Consider the following 20648-nt stretch of genomic DNA (forward strand, 5'->3'; position numbering starts at 1 on the left):
AGAACAGGTGGAGCCGAGGAAAGGGGAGTAGAGGGAGCGCCTCTTTCGTTTGCGTGTTATTTTCTGACCTGCTGCGTACACTGTGCTTCATGCTAAGTTAAGAACGAGGAAAAGGCGGGAGGCGGGAGGGCAAATGGCAAAGGCAAGGAACAGGAGGAGAGCAGACTGACCTTTATCTTAAAAGACACTTTTGACCTGGAGGGGGACTGAGGGGAAGGAGGAGAGACCTGGTGCTTACACTCTGGTCCCCTACTTCCCACAGGCCCTTGTTAGAGGTAGAATTTCCAATCAAGTCTTGGGGCTGTGGTGCAAGGGAGGGGAGCAAGGAGGCTGAGGAGTCAAAGTAGAGTATGATCCAGGCCCTGGGAATTAGGATGGGGTCAAGGGGCTACGTGCAGCAGATAGATTTCAATCAAGCAAAAGTGGAAGACATTTGATATTTGATGAAATTGAAATGGATCCTAACAGATGGTTTTGGTCATAAAATGAATGGCTTTCAGCCTTAATTATACATTTCAAATGCTAACAACAGTTAAATAATTAGCTTCGTCACTGGCTACAGTTTGTTCCCTCTTGGAAACAACTTTTACTCTTTGCTTCCTATTTTAATTGTATGGGTGCAGCCAGCCGGCAGCCGACCATTGCAAGGCACAGGGATGAAATCAAAGCTCCCCAACCCTCTCCAAATCCAGCTTTCCTAATGCGGTTGTTTTCTTTGTTCAAATACATGATTCTCCATCTGAATTACCTACGTATGAATCCATACTATCCAAAATACAATACAAACACATTTTTCTTTCTTAATTTTTAGGCACTTTTACAGCTGTGTGATGTAGGCTCAACTGAAGATATTTTAGTGAAATTAAATATTCACTAAACAGAGGGATCCTTTATAAAATTCATCAATTAGGTGCAGTTTTTATTCACTTTGTATATATAAAACTCCTGTTTGAAATTCCAAATTGAGGGTCCCATGTCCTTATACCCTACCTGTCTATAAATTCATGCTTTAGATATGGTTTGAATTGTGATTCATTTGTAGCAAGATGCATTACACAGAGTAAATATGTAGGAAATCATCCTAGTTCATCAGATTGAGTTGAAAGGGGCCAGTTTTGTGGCCTTATGGTATGTAGGACATTATGACCTCTCCTTCCCAAGTCTTGCTGAAGATATTTTATGCTTCTTAGGGAGATACATCAGTGTATTCCCCTTCTCTACCAAGGAGCCTGCTGATGTTCAAGTTGATTTTTTTAAATCAGCTGTTGAATTATTTTAAAGTACTTGAATTTGGAAAACATTTGATAAATTTTAAACTTTTCATCCAATTTTGAAGAATTGCTTATTTTTCCATTAGTGCAAAAGCAAGGGGCTTTGATGTTCCATTTTTGAAAGATAGAAAATTACCCTTGGTGCCATTGCTAATGGATTAAAAAAAAAAAAATCCATTAGGATTTAGACTTGAATATAAAATATATACTGAAATCTTTTTTTTTTCCTTTTTTTTTTTTTTTTTTTTTTTTGGTACTAGGGATTAAACCCAGGGTACTTAACCACTGAGCCAGATCCCCAGCCTGTTTATTTTTGAGACAGGGTCTCACTAAATTGCTGGGATTACAGGCATGTACCACCATGCCCGGCCATCTGAAATCTTAATATGTCATTCTTTTTTATTATAATTATGGCAGAAAATTGGGGCAGAAACAAACATTTATGTAGGTAGCCTATTTTAGACATTCTATAAATATTTCTTATTCAATCAAAATACCTCTACAAAGGTCCCCACTCTTCAGCTACTTTACAGTTGAAGAAACTGAGGCTGAGAGAGTTAGTAACTGCCTGTGCACTCCCAAGTGTCGGTGCCCAGGGGCTGGGGATGTAGCTCAGCTAGTGAGTGCTTGCCTCACAGGCACGAGGCCCTGGGTTCAATCCCCAGCACTGCCAAGAAAACAAAACAAACCCAAGTGATGTGCCCTTTCTACTGTGCTGTCTCTGATGGCATCTGGAGTCAGCGCTCTGGCCCAAACCTTCCTGTTTTCTTTAGCTTGCTGACGATGAGGCATCCAGCCTGTTAGCATAGAGAGAAAGCAGAAGGTGGAACTAGATGGAAGGCTGGGGGCGGGGGGGGGGGGGGGGGGGGGGGTCCAAATACCTTCATTGAACCTTATGATCTTTCAGGAAAATTTAAGATCCACGTCAAGAATAAAATAAACTCTTGAATTTCTGTTTAGGGTCTACCGCTTTGCCTTTCAGAAGTCAACATATTGGTGTTAAATGAAAATCATATGAAGAAGAAAGAAGACATGATTAGTTACCATAACATTTTTTTTCTTTTATTTCAGTTACGATATCAGAAGTGCTTGGTAGCCCGGCCACCTTCACAGAAAGTTCGACCACCTCCTCCGCCTGCAGACTCAATGACCAGAAGAGTCACAACCAATGTAAAACGAGGGGTCTTATCCCTCATTGACACTTTGAAACAGAAACGCCCTGTCACAGAAACACCCTAGTTGCATTATGATAAAGGACTCTGTCGTCTTTACCTGAAGACTGAGTAGCTAAAGAAAAGGAACTGATCTCGGCCTTCCATTCCGTTGCTGATGCTTTGTCTTCAGAGAATTCGTCCGTGCCCGCGCAGTGTCAGACAGGCATGTTCTCTCGTCTTGCCACCGTCGTGTGCTAGGAAAAGCAGCATGAATCTTTTTTTTTTTTTTTCCTGTCAGTAAGTTACACCCTGAGCAGTGGAAGGTCTTTTTCTTATTGTAGATATCATGAACATTCTGACTTCGCACACGCAGGGAAGCGTGGGGCCCCGCCCCTCCCAGCGAACTACTGCTGCGTCCTTGGAGTGAATGGTGCCTGCATCCTCTCACTGTCCTCTCGGCTGGACAGCAACCTTCAAGTCCTACAGCACTTTGCCCTGTTTCCAGCGTCAGAAACACATAGACACTGCGTAGCAGATACCATTGAATTGCTGGAAAGACAGGATGACGAGTTTGGGTTTTAGTTTTTCATAAAACTGAACCTGTTGGTTAACAAAATTGACAGTTGGCATCAGTATAGAACCCAACTGGCAGCTTTCCTTGACGAGCTGTGTGACACAAGGACACCATTTCACGCCTCCAGCTGTTTGTGGGACTTAAGATTAATGAGAAACTAAATTTGAGGAATTAAAATGGAACAAAAAAAAAAAAAAACTTTCTTTTCAGATGGTTTTCAAACTGATTATTTTCAAAAAAGAGATTAACAAAATCATAATGCATTTTGGGTGGGACATATTTCAAACTTCTGCCTTACATTGTACGATGCAGCTAGAGAATTATAGTTCACTATGGCCATTCTCTACACAATGCTAAGATGAAATACTCCTCCTGAATCTTTCATCCTTAGTTTGATGATTAGCCAATATGCAACTTGGAGTTGAGGAAATGCCATTTTTGTCTCTGTTATACACTATTATTTGAGGTCTCTACCACCATTTTATTTTCATTAGAGGTAAACGTGCTAGAATTCTGCATCTAGCCCAGTCTTATTCTAGTGCTTTTTGTCCAGAAAGCTGTCTGTCCATCATGTACTGTCCATGGCAACAAACTGCATAAGTTGAAGCTTTTCTTAAATTTAGTATTTAATATTAGAATTTATTGAACTCAACTAGATTTATTTTAAAATTAATATTTTTTCCATTTTACTTTTAAGGTTTAAAAATTTTCATGTTGGAGCAAAATATACATAGGAATAATGGGCCTACTTAACAGTTTCCCCAAAACAGCATTTTCTTCTTTTTATGTAGATAAGAAACTTAGCTATAAAAATATCCAATTTAAACTCTCGTTGACATTCTTATTTTGCTAAAGGATCAGTCTCGATATTATTCTTGTTTACCTTCTAGTGTTAAAGTTAACATCCACAACATCCAGTTACAAAAGGAATGCTTCATGTTTGCACGCTGCTTTCTTCTCGTCAGGGGTTTCCACATTCTTACCACATCTGAGCCTTATAAGATGGGAAAGGTAAAACACATTGGAGAACTAAGAATACCAAGTTCCAAAAGGCTGAATCGACTGGCCTAAGATCTCGCGGGAGCTCACGAGAGCCAGAGCCAGGACTCAAGCCTCCCAGCTCCCAGCTCTGGCCATGTAGTGCTGCCTTCGCAGTCAGCCGGGAGGACCCTTTCCAGATGACTATGGCACAAACAAAGAGCAGACAGGGAAACAGGCCATCTCAGAATTCCCTATGTAAGTACGAAAAAGTGTCCGGATTATTTATTCAGTGGCATTAAATTAATCATAAAACCATTGTTCTCCCTCAGTCTGGGACCGTTTGCTGCAGCACGCCTCAGACGTGTTGTAGAGGACAGGCGCCTCCACTCAGTGCAGCCTTTCAGATCAGTGAGATTTTCCACAGGTGATGTTACTTGTGGTAGAGCCACTCCTCACTCGTGACATTTAGCTACCAGAAAGCATGATGGAACAAATAGAAGGCCTTCTGCCTGCTGCTTCCTCACAGAATTCCTGGAGGGGCGCCCAGGGACTGGAATTGTTTGCTGGCACCCTAATGTCATGACAAACGATGCTACTTTAGATATGCATTAAACTTCTCTCCAACTTGCATACTGTTCTATCCAAGGTAACCAGAGCCATCATGAGAAATTATTGCATTAAGTCAGCCTTACTGTGCCCTGTGAAAAGCTTTTTCAAATTCAGTTACAATGATCTCACATCTCCATCTCCATAGTGAAACGTTTTAGTGTGCTAAACTTCAAAACTCTAATCAACTAATCCACTTTTCTACAGGAATCTCTACCAGAACCCCCTGTTCGTTTTTTAAGGCATATGTTTGTTTGTTTTCAGGATCAAGAATACTGAGCTAGCTTTAAGTAGCAAACTGATTTATATATGCAATTATAGGCTATAATAAGATGAATGATAGCCTTTACTAACTTTACTGCAGATATTTTGTTTTGAGAGTAGCTTTGCATATTAAATGCAGATTAATTTTGTAAAATTAATTATGTTAAACAGTATGTTCAGACACTTTCTGCCATGGCCAAAAAGTATATATGAAAGTATGTGTGTATTTGTCTGTGAAAGGATGCCAGTGTTTTACCTGATATCTTAGTGAGACTTCAGTTATCTATGCATTCTTTATATCTGTGATTCGGTAAACAGGCAGCCATGTTCACTATGCCTTGTATGTTGTATCGTTTTTTTTAATTAACCTGTTAAATACAGCTTAAAATATTTTTATTTTATTTATTCTATTTTTACTGAAATATACTGCATTATTGTGTTAATATATTCTCTTTACTGGATATTATGTCACAATGTATTCAGGTCTAAGTAATCTCAGTGAACTACACATTGCCTAAAAGTTGGTTTTGTAATGATTTCTAGTCACATTTCTATTGGAATATGTAGAAGAAAAGGCAAAATGCTTAAAGTTCCTTTTATTTTTTAAAAGCAGCTAGCTAGATGCAGTCTTGCCACCTCCTCTGCCTGCTCTTTGGCAGCATCAAGGGGAAGAGCCAACAGGCCTATGGCTAAGAACTTGACTTTGTAACTAAAGCACCGTGTGGTGCTTCATTTTTATATTCTTCACAACATGTGTGATTTCATCCAAAAGTCATATACATATCCACACGCCCTTTGTTTCCACCTGGATATGAGGTCACGCATAGCTAATTAGGACCATTGTTTTTTGTCTATCTGTCTACTGCATGAAGGAACATTAGACCCATTTCCATTAAAACAAGTTCTTGGTGATAAACTGTTGGCACTGCTACTTTTTAAAAAAAAATATTCACGTTGAGTTTAAGATGGACACTTGTCCATCTATATGACTTGTCCTCTACTATGTGAGGCCATGTGCTAGCGGCCGCCACGCTTCCTTTTCTTGAATGGCGCACTCATTTCACACAAGATTTCATGAACAACACAGAAAATATTTCCCTACCTGATATTAGCACAATTTAATAAAACTACTGGCGCTCTCGTTGGCCATGCTTACCCTAATATACACCTAACATGGTGTTTACAGCCAGTAAAATGCAGTTGAAGTAATTTCGGCTTCAGGGCAAAGATCCTTGCTGCCACCATCACTGAGCAGTCCCTGGCAGCCAGCGCCAGTTGTTCATCCTGAAAGGATGTCTTGTTTTCCCCTTTACCCCTTTTACTGTTGACCACTTTTACACATTTAAATGTAATATGTATTGAGAATAAACTTAGCTGCATAAAATGTTTGGCTCATTTATCTGAAAACTCAGTCATATATACAAAAAATAGAATTTAGTGTATCTGTTAGTCATTTTATTTTTATATTATTACCTCAAATTAAACTTTTAAGAAATCATATTAGTAATGTAAGATTCTGCTTTGACTAGTGATTGCATCTTTCCAACACCAGGAAGAATGAGGAAATAACTAAATTTGAGACATTACCCTGACCCTGTGTGGTGGACATTCTGGACACACATGCCTACTGAGTCACCAGCTCCAGCCTCCTGCAAGCAGTCTTTCTAAGATTAAAGTATTTCAGCACAAAGTCTGTCTCATTTCCTTTGAGAATTTAACCTCAGAGAATGAAGAAGAGAGGTGTATAGGCACCGAATCCAAAAGGAAGCTAGAGAAACCCACTGGTTCTGGTCTAGTTCAACTGTCAGACACACAGACAGAAGAGGACAAGGACAGTGTGGGGTAGGTGACACTGGCGGGTCCTGCACGCCCCAGGAGGTGCTCTCTCACTCTGCTAAGGGCAGTAACTCAACAAACTTTCATTTTGGTTTCAGGGTTTTTTTATGATAGCAAGTAGCTTCAGGTAAAAATCAACATTTGCTATTGGAATATCTAAATATCGGTAATTTGATTTTTAGAGTTTTGCAACACTCTTACATCCAAGCAAGTAAGATACCAAAGCAAACTGTTGGTGTGATCAATATTCTTTACTACAATTCTCTCATGTAGCTTTTATCCTAAGTTTCTTTCCCTTTTTATTCTACCAAAGTACTTAATTGATCCTGTCCTGCTTAGAAGATTCTCAGAATAAAATTGCAGGTTTAATTAATGAATGGTTTAATTTAGAATCTCCACAAACTTCTAAAGAGAAAAATAATTCAGCACCAAGAGGCATGTTAGGAGCTACTGAAAATAAGTCACTACAAGTTGTAACATGAATCACATGCTGCTGTAGGGGTTAGAAAATACCTTGAGCAGTTTCATAACAAAGAGTTAACACAGAAAATACACTTGGAAAATAAACATTTCAGACCTTCTGCTTTGGGGCAGTGGAATCCTTTGCAGCCGACAGTAGGGGTGAAGGCAGGAAAAGAATAAAAAATCCCTGGGATAAAATATCAGCCCTTCACTGAACAATGTTAAATTAGGCCGCCCTGCCCTCCTAGAGGCATGGGGTACCCAAATCCAGATTTGGATTGGAATAAAAGAACGAATCACCCCATAATTATTGAGCAAAGGGACACATAGTTAATGATTTTTGAAATTAATAAAATAAATTGAACATTTAAAACATTTCTGTACTTAAAAAAATATTTTATTAGTTGTTAGTGGACCTTTATTTATTTGTTTGTTTTTTATTTATTTATATGCAGTGCTGAGGATCGAACCCAGTGCTTCACACATGCTAGGCAAGTGCTCTACCATTGAGCCACAACCTCAGCCCAACATTTCTGTACTTTTTAAAAGTCATAATTAACATGAGCAGAATTCTTTCAGGATTTAAAATATTATAAGCCTGGCTCAAGTATAAGAAGTCTTTTCTTCCGGCTGGGCTGTAGCTCAGTGGCAGAGCGCTTGCCCAGCAGTGTGAGGCACTGCGTTCAGTCCTCAGCACCACATAAGATAAACAAATAAAATAAAGGCATTCTGTCCATCTACAGCTACAGAAAAAATTTTTAAAGAAGTCTTTTCTTGGGGCTGGGATTGTGGCTCAGTGGTAGAGCACTTGCCTAGCATGTGTGAGGCACTGTGTTCAATTCTTGGCACCACATATAAATAAATAAAGGTTCATCAACAACTAATAAAAATATTTTTTGAAAAAAGAAGTCTTTTCTTCACTTAGTTTTTAATGAAAATGTACTCTTATTACTACTAAAATGAAATTCACCATTTGTTTTTCTCCCCATTTCAAGAGAGAAAATAACAACATATAACTGAAACAGACCAAAATATCCTACTGAAGTCTCACCTGAATTGAACATTCCAGAATTATTAAGACTTCAACACAACTGAATTCTGAAAATAAAACTTTAAATTCAAATGTCATTGTGTCTATGAACTTTTTTAAACAAGATTTATAGTTATAACTGAGAAATTCTATTTAATGTCAAACATTTTGTTGCCATGATGAAAAAATCAGTAGACCCAGAAATGATAATCATACTAAAATTGGCAGGCGACTGATAATACATTTAAGATGAATTGACATTTAATATAATTAATATAGTGCTACAATATATTTTAATTGTGCATCAGAAATGATTTACCAAAGTTTGATTACTGCGTGCCATTTGAAATGACTTGTACATTTTGCTGTATCACCTGATCTTTGAATAGAATCAGAACTTTTTATAGGTTTCTTCAATAATAGATATCACTTGTATTCTTTGACAACAGATATCACTTGCATTGAACAGTTTTGTCCTCAGAATCATGAATGTTTTGATGGCAATTTGCTCAGTCTTTTTTCAACCATGTTTGGCATAAACAGGCAGAAGGAAGGGGTGATTGTGCTCACTCAATCCGCTCGGGGTCCCGGATGCTCTTCCCATAAGAGATCCTCTGGATGGACACCTAAGCCACCACGTCCAGCACTCTGGAGCTTCCTGTGCTTCCTACTGGTACTCAGGTTGTCATGTTACAAAACTCATGTCATACCCTGTTTCAGGGACAGATGAATACCTAAGATGGTGACAGGAGAAGTTCAGCTCGGACTGCTTGGATACCGCCGGGGTGCTCGAGAGCTGGTGGGAGGCCAGCATCTTTTGCACATCAGTGCTTTCTAGTGAATGCCCTCAAAAGTGAACTTGAAAAGCAACCTGCAACCAGGCAGACCATGTTTCCCTTCAGGAGAAATTGCTGAGCTTTAGTCCAGACTGAGAGGAGTGAGACAAGTTCTAACAGCGGATTCGGAGTCTACATCAGGGTATTCTAGAACAGATCAGCACTGAGCTGTTGGAATCTGAATTCTGCTCATTTCCCCCTTACATTATTGTCTCTCGCCTGTTTTGATTCTCTGAAGGTAATATCACAATTAGGAAATACTAAGTGAAAAACGGATGACTATCTTGTGTAGTGATGTCTAACCTTCTGAGAAACACCTGACTTTGAAAAAAACCTTTTTCTGGCCCCTGTCAAAAACATGGGACAGTCAAAGCCATGGTCGAGGACGCCTAAGTTGGGAGGAAGGTAAGTTTTCTTTAGGTTTCTCCACTTTTCTGAACACTGATGGTGTGGGAAGGTAGCCAGGCACACCGGTCTTGGGTCTAACCCAGCGGTAGTAAAAATGTTGAGTTGGTACCTGAGATCTGATCCCTTGAGGACTTGGAAATGGCAACATTACCGGAGGCAAAACAATCTCAATGGGTTTCAGAGCAATCATTTTGTCTTCCGGTCGAGGTCGGGTGAAGTTGGTGTGCCGTTCACATGGCCTGCAGTGACAAGTGTTCTTCGTTAACGTGGGGGCCAACGGATTGGTGGGAGGCTTGCTGGGTTTCCTGATCTGCGAGGAGGCACCCACTTGAGCTGCAGGCTTCTGTGGAAGGAGTGTTTTTGTCATTAATGCCTCTGATGTACTAGTGCTTGCTTTGGCTTCTCGATTCAGAAACTCAGCAATTTTCACTTGGATGCCATTATTATCATTGACAGATGCTTTTGGCAACGATGTTTTTGATTTCCTCCTCTTCTTCTCTCGTTTTGATGATTTCCCCAACTCAATCCCATCCAGTAGACCTTTTGCTGCAGCTCGGGCCAAAACATCTTTCACGGACACTGTCTCAGATGGGTCCCGCTACAATTAAAGAAGCATGTATTACTGTGGAAGGTAGCTCTTTGCATACTGCAAATATCTGTGTTTCCGTGAAAATAAATAGAATATTAAATTAAGATAAATGGGGTTTAGGCCTAATACATGCCATGAACCTCAGCAAATGACTTTTTAAACTTCAATTCCCCCATTCTATCCCAACCTGACAGAATTACCCAGCTCAGAGAAGATGCCCTCGATGTTGACAAACTGCTTACAGAGGTAGGCATAAAGGGCAGACAAAAGAGAAACACAGAAGCATAAGGAATTGGGATTATTTGCCACAAAGCATTCTTTTTCTTGCCCTTTAGTGATTTATGAAATATAAGCACAGCATTTTGAAATGTTCACAAGGTTCCTATGTTCCTCTTGTGAGACTCTGCTTTTCTCAATTCTAAAGTCTGACATGAACTGGAATTGATTTTGCCTCCTTACCTCTCTTGTTAAAATAGAAAGAAAACAACCATTAGTAGTTTCAGATTGCTCCATTCTGAAAAATTTATCCTTAGACAAGTGTATTTCTTTTAAGGAGCACAGTGGAAGAACAGGAGGACTGAGCCTGCAATAGAAATGAACAAGCATCAAACAGCTGGAGTGGCTTCTTTCAAAGAGAAGGACAAAGTATTTTGCAACTAAATTTCTTTCATTATGATAGATTTAAGTAAAACTTCCAAATAAGAAAAAGTGCTGATGCAGCCTTTCCCAAAATAATACATAAGTTAAAAGCTCCAGGATTCATATTAGCTTAGAATTCATTACACTTCCAAGTTTTGTATCCTTAAACAACTATGCCAAGAAAAACAAACTTTTAACTCACAACTTCTTCCATCACTCAACTAATGTTATCAAAACAGGTAAATATATATAGTAGTCACAAAAATAGAACTCCAAACTTCTGATATGTCTACATTTTCAAAATATAAAATGTTAGGACTTCCTTCTTTCAATTACTTTTTGCACAATTTAATAAGTAGTCAATCTCTTCAACTACATTATTTTTCCAATCACTGTGGATATTAATGGATGAGTTATAGAGTGTTCAAAAAAGTACATAATAGAAGACAATGTCAGAATTAGAAAAACCTAATTTAAAATAAAATTTTGGTTTTTATATTTAATATTTCTCCTTTAATAGTAAGTTCATGAAAAGGTGATTCTTATAATTCCATGTTTCTAGGATTCAAATATATTTACTATGTCAAAGCATTTTAACCCTAATCCACATGAATTAAAATATCAGGAAATTTTTTTATCAATAATTTTATCTGATACTGAAAGCCAGTTTTAAATTTATATTTGTTTGCCTATTAGGTGCAAAGCACATGAATAAAACCTTAATTCTCTCAAAAAGTTACAGATTATTTGGGGAGCTAGTGAGTTTACAATAATCTAGAGAAGACCATATGCAGATGCTGGGCCAAGTGGAGTCAACATGTAGAAGAGTGTAAGGCACAGCCCCTTCTGGCCAGGGGAGATGGCAACTACGAAGCCTTTGCAGAGGAAATGGTGCTGATGCTGTGTCTCGAAGAATAAAGTAGGTCTCCAATAATGTAAAGATGATTCTAGACAGAAAGAAGAGCAGGAAGGAAAACCCAAGCGCCATGAGAACGCACACGCATACGCCAAGTATTTCCATGTGGCTGCAGCATAAGGTGAGAGGAGATAGAGGTCGCTTAGTAAGGGGCAGATAATGTGATCTAAGATGACAGGTGAAAGAGTCTGACAACTGAAGGTGCTAAATAAACAAGTAATGGCAAATGGCAGTGAAACTTATTTGAAATCAATAACTGTAGGTTCTGAAGGTGAGAGAGCCAGCTGTTCCTCTCACCAACCCAGCGATTTCTGAGACCTATTCATACAGACCTATTCATTCATTCATGCTCACATCCCTAATTTGAAAGTCTAAAATTCGGTATGCTTCAAATTCTGAAATTTTTTGAGTGCAACATAATGCCACAGGTAAAAAAATCCATACCTGACCTAACATGAACAAGCACACTAAAAATACTGTATAAAATTACTTGAGGCCATGTGTATAAGGTGCCCATGAAACAAATGAATTTTGTGTTTAGACTTGAGTCCATCCCCAAGATAGCTCATTATGTATATGCAAATATTCCAAAAATCACAGTCTATCCAAAGTCTGAAATACTTCTGGTCCCAAGCATTTTGGATAAAGATACTCAACCTCTATGTGCCTGTTCTCTACACAAATAGAATTATTTTAAAAAATTTATTCACTTATATGTAGGGTAAGAATACTCAATGAAAATAATTACTTCTTATCAAGCTAGTTAGCTCCAAAATGTAAATATGAAGGTTCAGATTTTTGTTCATTTTAGTTCACTGATAACATTACTGGTACCTGGCAGAGCACCTGGTACATACTATGTATTCAATAAATATTTCCTTAATAAGTCATATATTTAGCTACATATAATGCTGACTTTTAAATGCTAATAATAGTCCATAATTAAGATTGGTGAAGTTACCTTCCAGAAACTGCCCCTACAAAATGGCTTCCAAATTCTAGCTTACAGCCCATTTCTTTGATAAATAAAATTAGATCATACCCAGAATCTCACTCATCCCTGATTGAGATGATGGCATTTTCGATTTTTTGAGTTGGTGATATTTAGATGAGAATTTGGATTTATAATTGATTTTGGAATGGATATAGATTTTGGAGATGTTGAGGTGGGGCAAGTGTATTTTGCATGAGACAAATGTCAATTTTGGGAGACCAGAGAGTAAACTGCTGTGGGTTGAATAGTGCCCCCCCAAAATTCATGTCGACTCAAAACCTCAGAATGTGACCTTATTTAGGACTTCGCAGATATAATTAGTTAAAATGAGATCCCACCAGAGTTGGGTAAATCCTAAATCCAATACTGGAATTCCTATAGGGAGTGTTCACAGAAACACTCAGGGGAAGAAGGCCACGTAAAGATGGAGGCAGACAGCAGAATGAGGGATGCAAGGAGGGCCAGCAACCACAGCAGCCAGGGTGTGAGTGGGGCATTCCCATCACAGGCCCCACAAGGAACTAACCCCACCAAAACCTTGATGTCAGACTTCTGGTCTTCAGAACTGGGAAAGAATACATTTCTGTCATTATAAGCCCCCAAGTTTGGAGTAGTAGGTTTCAACAGCCTAGGAGAATAATACACATAACAAAATGGATTTTGCAGATGTACTTAAGGTCCCAAGACCTGAATATTATCTGGGGAGACTTGACCTAATCACAAGAGTCTTTATAGTCAATCTAGAGGTCAGAGATGGAAGATCTCAAAGATCCAAAACCCGAGACTGTTGGGATACTCCTCTGCTGAAATGAAGATGGAGGGAGCTTCAGGGCAGGAATGAAGGCAGCCTCGGAGCTGAGGACGGTGTTGGGTTGAGAGCAGGGAAGTGAGAACCTTAGTTCCACAACCAGAATGGGCTTTGAATGGATTGCTCTCCATCCTGAACAGAGAACTCAGTTATGACATGCCAGTCTTTTGACCTCCAGGACTATGAGCTAATTAATAACTGTTTTAAACCGCTAAGTTTGTGGTAAGTTTTTTTGGGGGTGGGGATACCAGGAATTGAACCCAGGGGTGTTTAACCACTGAGCCACATCCCCAACCCTTTTTAATTTTTAATTTTGAGACAGGGTCTAAGTTGCTTAGGGCCTGGCTAAGTTGCTGAGGCTGGCTTTGAACTTGCGACCTCCTGCCTCATTCTCCCAAGCAGGGGTGCACCACAACGCCCGGCAAGTTTGTGTTAATTTCTTAAGCAGAAAGAAAAAACTGATACACGATGGCTTGCATTAAGTGAGGTAGGATGCCAGACTGCTGTGAGACGGTGGAAGGAGCATTAAGAGACTTAAAAGAAGTGAGTCTGCTGCAGTGGATATGCTATGAAATAAGCTGGGGAAACCCTCCAGAAGATTCTGTTGAGGAGGGCTCCAAGGATACGCCCTTTATCGAGCAACAGGGAAGTGCTGGTGAGAAGGGCGCCACAGCACTGAGAAGCTCTTCTGTGGGCCAGGGCCGACAACAGAAGACGCTGTTGCAGAACGGGGCTCTCTACAGCAATGAGGATACGAGAATCCTAACACAACAGAGACCAGACAAGCCCCCAAGTTTGGGGTGATAGGTTTCCATCAATAGCCAATTATGGGCCCTAGCGATTATCATAGTGCGTACCAAGGAGCAGTAGCAATCCAATTCCTCTCACGCAGGCTCACCTTCCTTACCTTCCACCTTAACTAGGTAACAATATCAAAACAGAACACAACCTAGCCCTCAAGCTCAAGGACTGGTCAGTATTAGAAAACACTTAAGTCACCTCCATATTAAAATGACAGATGAGAAGAAACATTTGATCTTATCAATTAAATGCTGCAAAGCCATTTGCTAAAACTAAGGCACCATCAACAGTTTAAAATATCTTATTGTGTACTGGCTTAAGTATAGAAAAATAGATCAATGGAACACAATGAGAATCCAGAAAGAAGCTCATACATTGATAATCAATTTTTTTTCAATAAGGAGGCCAAGACTAATCAGGGAAAGAATAGTGTTTTCAACAAATGATGCAGATACAACTGCATGGCAACATGCAAAACAGTAAAATCAGACCCCTGACTCATACTATCTGGAAAAAAAATTAATCAAAATGGATCACAGATCTAAATTTAAGAATTAGACTATAAAACTCTTAGAAGACATAGGTATAAATCTTTAGATGCAAGCAAACAAAAAACATAAGCTATACTTCCCTGAAATTTTTAAAAATATATGCATCAAAGAACACTATCAGGAATCCAAAAAGTAACCCACAGAATGGAAGAAAATGTTTGCAAATTATTCTGTGTAAGGGTCTGGTATACAGAAGAGATTCTTTTAATTCAGTAATTTAACCCAACTTAAAAATTGGGAACAAAGCCAGTTGGGATGGTGCACATTTATTATCCCAGCTACTCCTACAGAGGACAGAGGATCACAAATTCAAAGTCAGCCTAGGCAATGTGGTACAAGGTCCTGGGTTCAATTCCCAGCACTGAAAAATAAACTGGCAATAGACGTGTCCTAGAAAGATATATAAATGACTAAAAAGCATATGAAAAGATACTCAGCATTTGTCCTCAGAGAAATGCAAATCAAAAACATAATGGGACATTACTTCACCCTCAAGAGGCTTGCCAGAATAAAAAAAAAGAAAAGAAAAAAGTGCTGGAGAGAAGGTCAAATGATGCAACCACTTTGGGAAAGTGTGACAGTTCCTCATACGACTAAGAGCTACCATTTGACCCAGCAGATTTATCCCTACATATATAGCCAGGAGAAATGCAAACTTATATCTGCACAAAAACTTGTACAAAAATATTATAGCAACTTTATTCTTAGCATCCCCCAAAATGAAACAACTAAATGCCCATCAACTGAAAAACAACAGATAAACAAAATGTAGAAATTTCATCCAATTGGAGTATTACTCGGACTTCAAAAAGAATGAAGTTCTCAGACTACAACATGGATGAGCCTCAGGAACAAGCCACACACAGCATATGATTTCATTTATGTGAAATGTTCAGAATAGGCAAGTCCATAAAGACAGAAAGTAGGACTAGTGGTCGGTAAGGCTGAGGGAAGAGGAGAATGCAATGTGACTGCTTAATAGGTATGGGTTTCTTCTGTGGGTAACGAAAATGTTCTAGAATTAAGACAGTAGCAATGGTTGTACAACTTGGTGAAGATATTTTAAAAGCACTGAATTATATACCTTATAATGGTGAATTATATCTCAAAAAGTATTAAAATAGGATCATCACGTATGTTTAATGTCTAAGTCATCCTAACATAATACATGCACACATTCAAGTTGTCGACACTGAGCTGATACATGCTAGTGTAGCAGGTCTCATGCCTTCCTGCTGCTACAGCTCCTTGAGTGGACCTCCAGAGTCTCACAGCACAAAAAGGAACGGAAGACCCCTAGGACCCTGCTTCAGCCCACTAAGGGGAAAGACTCAGATTTGGAAGTGGAGAGATATAGGAAGAAAATTAACACTCTTATTATGTATCTTTAAATTGTTTTATTTGATGTGCAAATATAGATGTTTTTGTAATTAACAAAAACTAATAAGCAAAATTTGAAAAGAAAAGCATTAAAACTATAGTAATTAAAGCACTGTCATATTAGTATAGAAACAAAAGTACACAATAGAATTAAAGATTCACATGGAAGTATATATGGGACAATAGCACATATCAAAAAGATGCCATTTTAAGCTGGGCGTGGTGGTACATGCCTGTGATCCCAGCAGCTCAGAAGGCCTAGGCAGGAGGATAGGATCACAAGTTCAAGGTCAGCCTCAGCAACTTGGTAAGACCCTGTCTCTAAATAAACTATAAAAAGGGCTGGGGACGTGACGTGGCTTGGTGGATAAGTACCTCTGGGCTCAATACCTGGTACCAAAAAAAAAAAAAAGGGGGGGGGGGTGCATTTTGAGGGGATGAGGAAGGAGTATTTGCAGAAAAACTAAAGTTTGATCCACACTTTACTCAATTATTTAAATATAAAAGATAAAATTTTTAAGGTGTAACAACTGACAAAAGCATTTACAAGGGCTGTGGTGTAGCTCAGGGATAGAGTGCTTGCCTAGCATGCAGAGGCTCTGGGTTGATCCCCACACCACCAAAAATAAGCAAGTAAATAAAATGTGTAATTTATATGAAAATAGCTAATAGCTCTAATATACAATATGATAAAAAGAAGAAAGTGAATAATTCAGTTGAAGAAGTGGCAAAGTATGTGAACATATAATTTACAAATTAATAATAACTATGACAATAAAAACTACTGAACACTGGGCTGGGGTTGTGGCTCAGTGGTAGAGCACTTGCCTAGCACGTGTGAAGTGCTGAGATGGATTCTTAGCACCACATGTAAATAAATAAATAAAGGTTCATCAACAACTAAAAAGTATTTTTAAAACAATCACTGAACACTTATTATGTGCCAGGTACTGTTCATGTATTCATATATTTAATCTCCACAAAGATCCACTGAGGTAGGTAATATAATTAATTATATGCTGGGAATCCTACCCAGGGCCTCCCCTGTGCTAGGTAAACTCTACTACTAGCCATATCCCAGCCTTCATTAACTCTTCTTTACAGCATCCTTTCCCTCCTCTCCATTCTCAATACCCTTCTCCCACTTAACAAAGGTACAGCTGTCCCCTACTTTGTTTCAGAACACTGTCCTAGAATGTTAATTAAAATCTCTAGGGTGATAAACAAAGGAACAACGAAAGAATGTGACTGTCTTCTCCCATGGTAAGAAATCTTTAATTGGGTGTTAAACTCCAGCAAGTGCTCAACATTGAGTTACATCCCCAACCCCCAAAGCTCTGTTCTTTTTCTTCTTTTTTTTTTTGGCGGGGTTGTGGGGGTGGGAGGGTGGCTACTGGGGATTGAACTCAGAGCCACTTGACCACTGAGCCACATCCCCAGCCCTATTTTGTATTTTATTTAGAGACAGGGTCTCACTGAGTTGCTCAGCACCTTGAGGATGCTGAGGCTGGCTTTGAACTCTCCAGCCTCCTGCCTCAGCCTCCTGAGCTGCTGGGATTACAGGCCTGTGCCACCTCATCTAGCCGCAGTTGAAGCTCTGTTCTTGAACTAGGTTGCTTACTTCTTTCTTTTCTCCTTGAGTCTCCCTTCTCTTCCCTTCTACCCTTCCTTCCCCTCTACTTCTTCTATTCCCTCCACTTCTCCCTCCCCTTCCCTTTCTCTTCTTTATTTCTGTGTATCTATGTTAAAATTAAAACTTAGAAGTAAATCACATTAGCATGTTTCTTGGAATTAGAGAATAAAGTCAGACTTTTTTTTGGTTCTAGGGATTGAACATGGTAGGAAAACACACTAGCCCTGAGATACATACCCCCTAAAATCAGACTGTTTAAGCAAGGTAAATCTGGTTTTGACAATGAGAACTAGTTTTATAAAGTAGGTAACGAATTCAGCATTTTTCCTTAAATTAAATAAGATAAATTTACAGGTCCAAAGATTCAATAGAAATATATTTAAAACACATATGTGATATAATATTCTAGAAATACTATATTTCACAACTTTTTAAACATGATGAAAAATGTTAGACATCAACTTTAAAATATAGAAGATACATAGTAATTCAAAAAATTTTAGGGAGTTGAGAAAATATGTTTGAAGACCACTACTTTGGAACCATCACTCTTAACTACTCCCCACTACACTACCCCGTCAGTAAATTGAAACATGTTCAGTCTCACTATCAGAAAAATGAAGTTAATCAACAATGAGATCTTTTCATCCCTCAGATGGGTAAAGATTTAAAAGTCTGATAAAATCCAGCATTTATGAAGCTGCAGGAAAACAGATTTATTAAAGTGACTATTTTGGTTGGTCATTTTAACAATAACAACTAAAGCTTAAAATGTGCATATTCTTTGGTGCTAGGAAAATCTAGATGTCTACAAATCAAACTGTTAAGAACAGTGATGTCCAAGAGGATGGAATTTGGGAAATTTTTATAGGTTAATATTTTTGTAACATGAAATTTTCACAACAGAGGACAGGAGCCGGGATGCATTGGTGGTGACTAAAGTCCAAAATGAGCTGCATATTTCTGGGATAGTAAAATGAACCAGAAGCCACATGAGGATGATTAGATTAGATGACATGCAATACTTAAGTTCTACAACTTCAGGGTATTAAGAAATGATTCTTGCAGCCCATCTGTTATTTTTCACCAGGAATTTGTGTGTGTGTAGTACTGGGGTTTGAACCTGGGGCCTTACACATAATAGGCAAGCACTCTACCACTGGGCCACATCCCCAGCTCTAATTAATAATTCTATCAGATTACATCCCCAACATACATTCTCCAATTTAAGTTCAAATGTCAGACCACTCTAGAGACTGAATTATTGTCTTTATACCATATTATAGACTAAGCATGGCTTATATGAAGTAGAACACAGCTATTCCTTCACTTTTACCATATTATCTCCTTAAAAACCTTATCCCTAAAGATATTTGTATTCCTGCAATAATATTTTTTGCCACTAGATGGCAATTTAACTAATGTCATATTGAGAAGTTCTTGGAACCTGAGGTTGGCTGTTTAACCACCAACAGAAGTGACAAAATAAGGAAGGAAAATCAGCAAGAAAGGAAACAGTGGTGTGATTACCATGTCCATTTCTGAAAAGGCAAGGGAAAATATCAAGTTAAAAGGAAGGAGCAGATTATATGCATATTAATTTGTTTGTTTGTTTGTTTTTGGTTTTTTGTGATGCTGGGTTTGGAGCCCCTGGCCTGCCACATGCCAGGCACACACTCCTACCACTGAGCTGCTTCCCTGGTCCCTGTATTAATAATATGAGGAAGAGTTCACAGCATGAGGAATAAGTAATAAATAGATGTTTAAAATACCTTATTCACTGTCATGGTCTTGAAGAACTAATTGGTGTCATTTATTCTTTGAGCTGTTCCTTATCTTGATGTCTACAGTTCAGGGTATAGTGTTAATTTTCTTTCTCTCCATTCCTAGCTTATTGCAGCATTTTACCATAGATAACGAGGTTATTTTTACCTCAGTTCTGATGGGCACCAAAGGTTATAAGAGCTTAAGAAATGTCTATTTTCAGATAATAACAGATCTGATTTTCTGTTTACTTTCTAAGAATATTTTGAATATTAATTTGTATTCCATGGAGGTATACATGGATCTAAATCAGGAATGTAAAATTTGGACCCAGTTTACCCAGAAACCAATCAAGTCAAATCCAAAATGCTTTTAACATTAACAATAAAAACAAAAACAAAAGAAGCATTTAATTTGCAAGAAAATGTTTGTGCCAAGCTGTGGTAAAGGCTCTATAGAACCTACTTTAAAGTTGTAAGAAGTTAGGGCAATTATCAAAGTCTATCAAATTATTAAAGTCTAATAAAAAGTAGAATATCTAGACTATCTTATATGACTTAGAATATTATACTTGTCTTTTTTTAAAAAATATTTGATTATTTGAGTTGTTGAGAAGAATGCCTTCTTATCTTACCTATAAGGTTGTATTTTAGTGCCTTGGTTTTGAAATTCCAATGCCTTTTTCACAACGGCTTCATTTTCTTCTGGATAAACTGAGCATGTGCAGTAAACCACTGCTTGAGCTTTAACAACTATATTTAAAGAAGATTTAATTAATATAATGACCCCATTAACAATCCAATGCAAATTTATGTTTCCAGACATGTATTTGGTACAAAAACTACAGAGTTCTGATGAGAATGATTTCCAAAGATGCTCGAACAGCTCCCTTTAGAGTAGAAGCTTGTACTAACAATGTGGCCAGTAAGTAATGGAAATCCAGATGGAGTGTATGAAAGTTGAAAACTGACAATGTGACCAACCTAGTTGCAAACACATAGAAATAAATGCTGCAGATTCCCATGAGCTTGATACTTCCAGTCATTCCTCGATAAGTTTTATCACCTAATTGGTTTAAAGAACTCCAGAACCCTGTAAAGCAGTGTGGAGATTCCTTAGAAAACTTGGAATGCACCTACCATTTGAACCCA

General features: G+C 38.4%; 2 protein-coding genes across 19 annotated transcripts in view; one reads left to right on the plus strand and one right to left on the minus strand.

Moving 5' to 3' along the window:
- APBB2 (amyloid beta precursor protein binding family B member 2) overlaps window positions 1-5870 on the plus strand; it is a 346284-nt gene extending 340414 nt beyond the window's left edge. For all 13 annotated transcript variants that reach the window (XM_079152829.1, XM_079152827.1, XM_079152828.1 and 10 more), the window contains one exon: window positions 2343-5870. In XM_079152829.1, coding sequence (XP_079008955.1) covers window positions 2343-2510 — 168 coding nt within the window. In that variant the 3' untranslated portion in view covers window positions 2511-5870. The remainder of the gene's footprint in view (window positions 1-2342) is intronic.
- The window catches only part of NSUN7 (NOP2/Sun RNA methyltransferase family member 7), a 45874-nt gene continuing 30936 nt past the window's right edge, over window positions 5711-20648 (minus strand). For 5 of the 6 annotated variants that reach the window (XM_079152842.1, XM_079152841.1, XM_079152839.1 and 2 more), the window contains 3 exons: window positions 20132-20249; window positions 10471-10594; window positions 5711-10020 (listed from right to left, as the gene is read on the minus strand). In XM_079152842.1, the coding sequence (XP_079008968.1) occupies window positions 9382-10020; window positions 10471-10594; window positions 20132-20249 (881 nt within the window). In that variant the 3' untranslated portion in view covers window positions 5711-9381. Of the gene's footprint in view, window positions 10021-10470; window positions 10595-14801; window positions 16491-20131; window positions 20250-20648 lie in introns of those variants that run through there. The other variant, XM_079152844.1, reaches the window with a different exon arrangement.

The sequence above is a fragment of the Sciurus vulgaris genome (assembly GCF_902686455.1).
Source record: "Sciurus vulgaris genome assembly, chromosome: 9".
Lineage (NCBI taxonomy): Eukaryota > Metazoa > Chordata > Mammalia > Rodentia > Sciuridae > Sciurus > Sciurus vulgaris.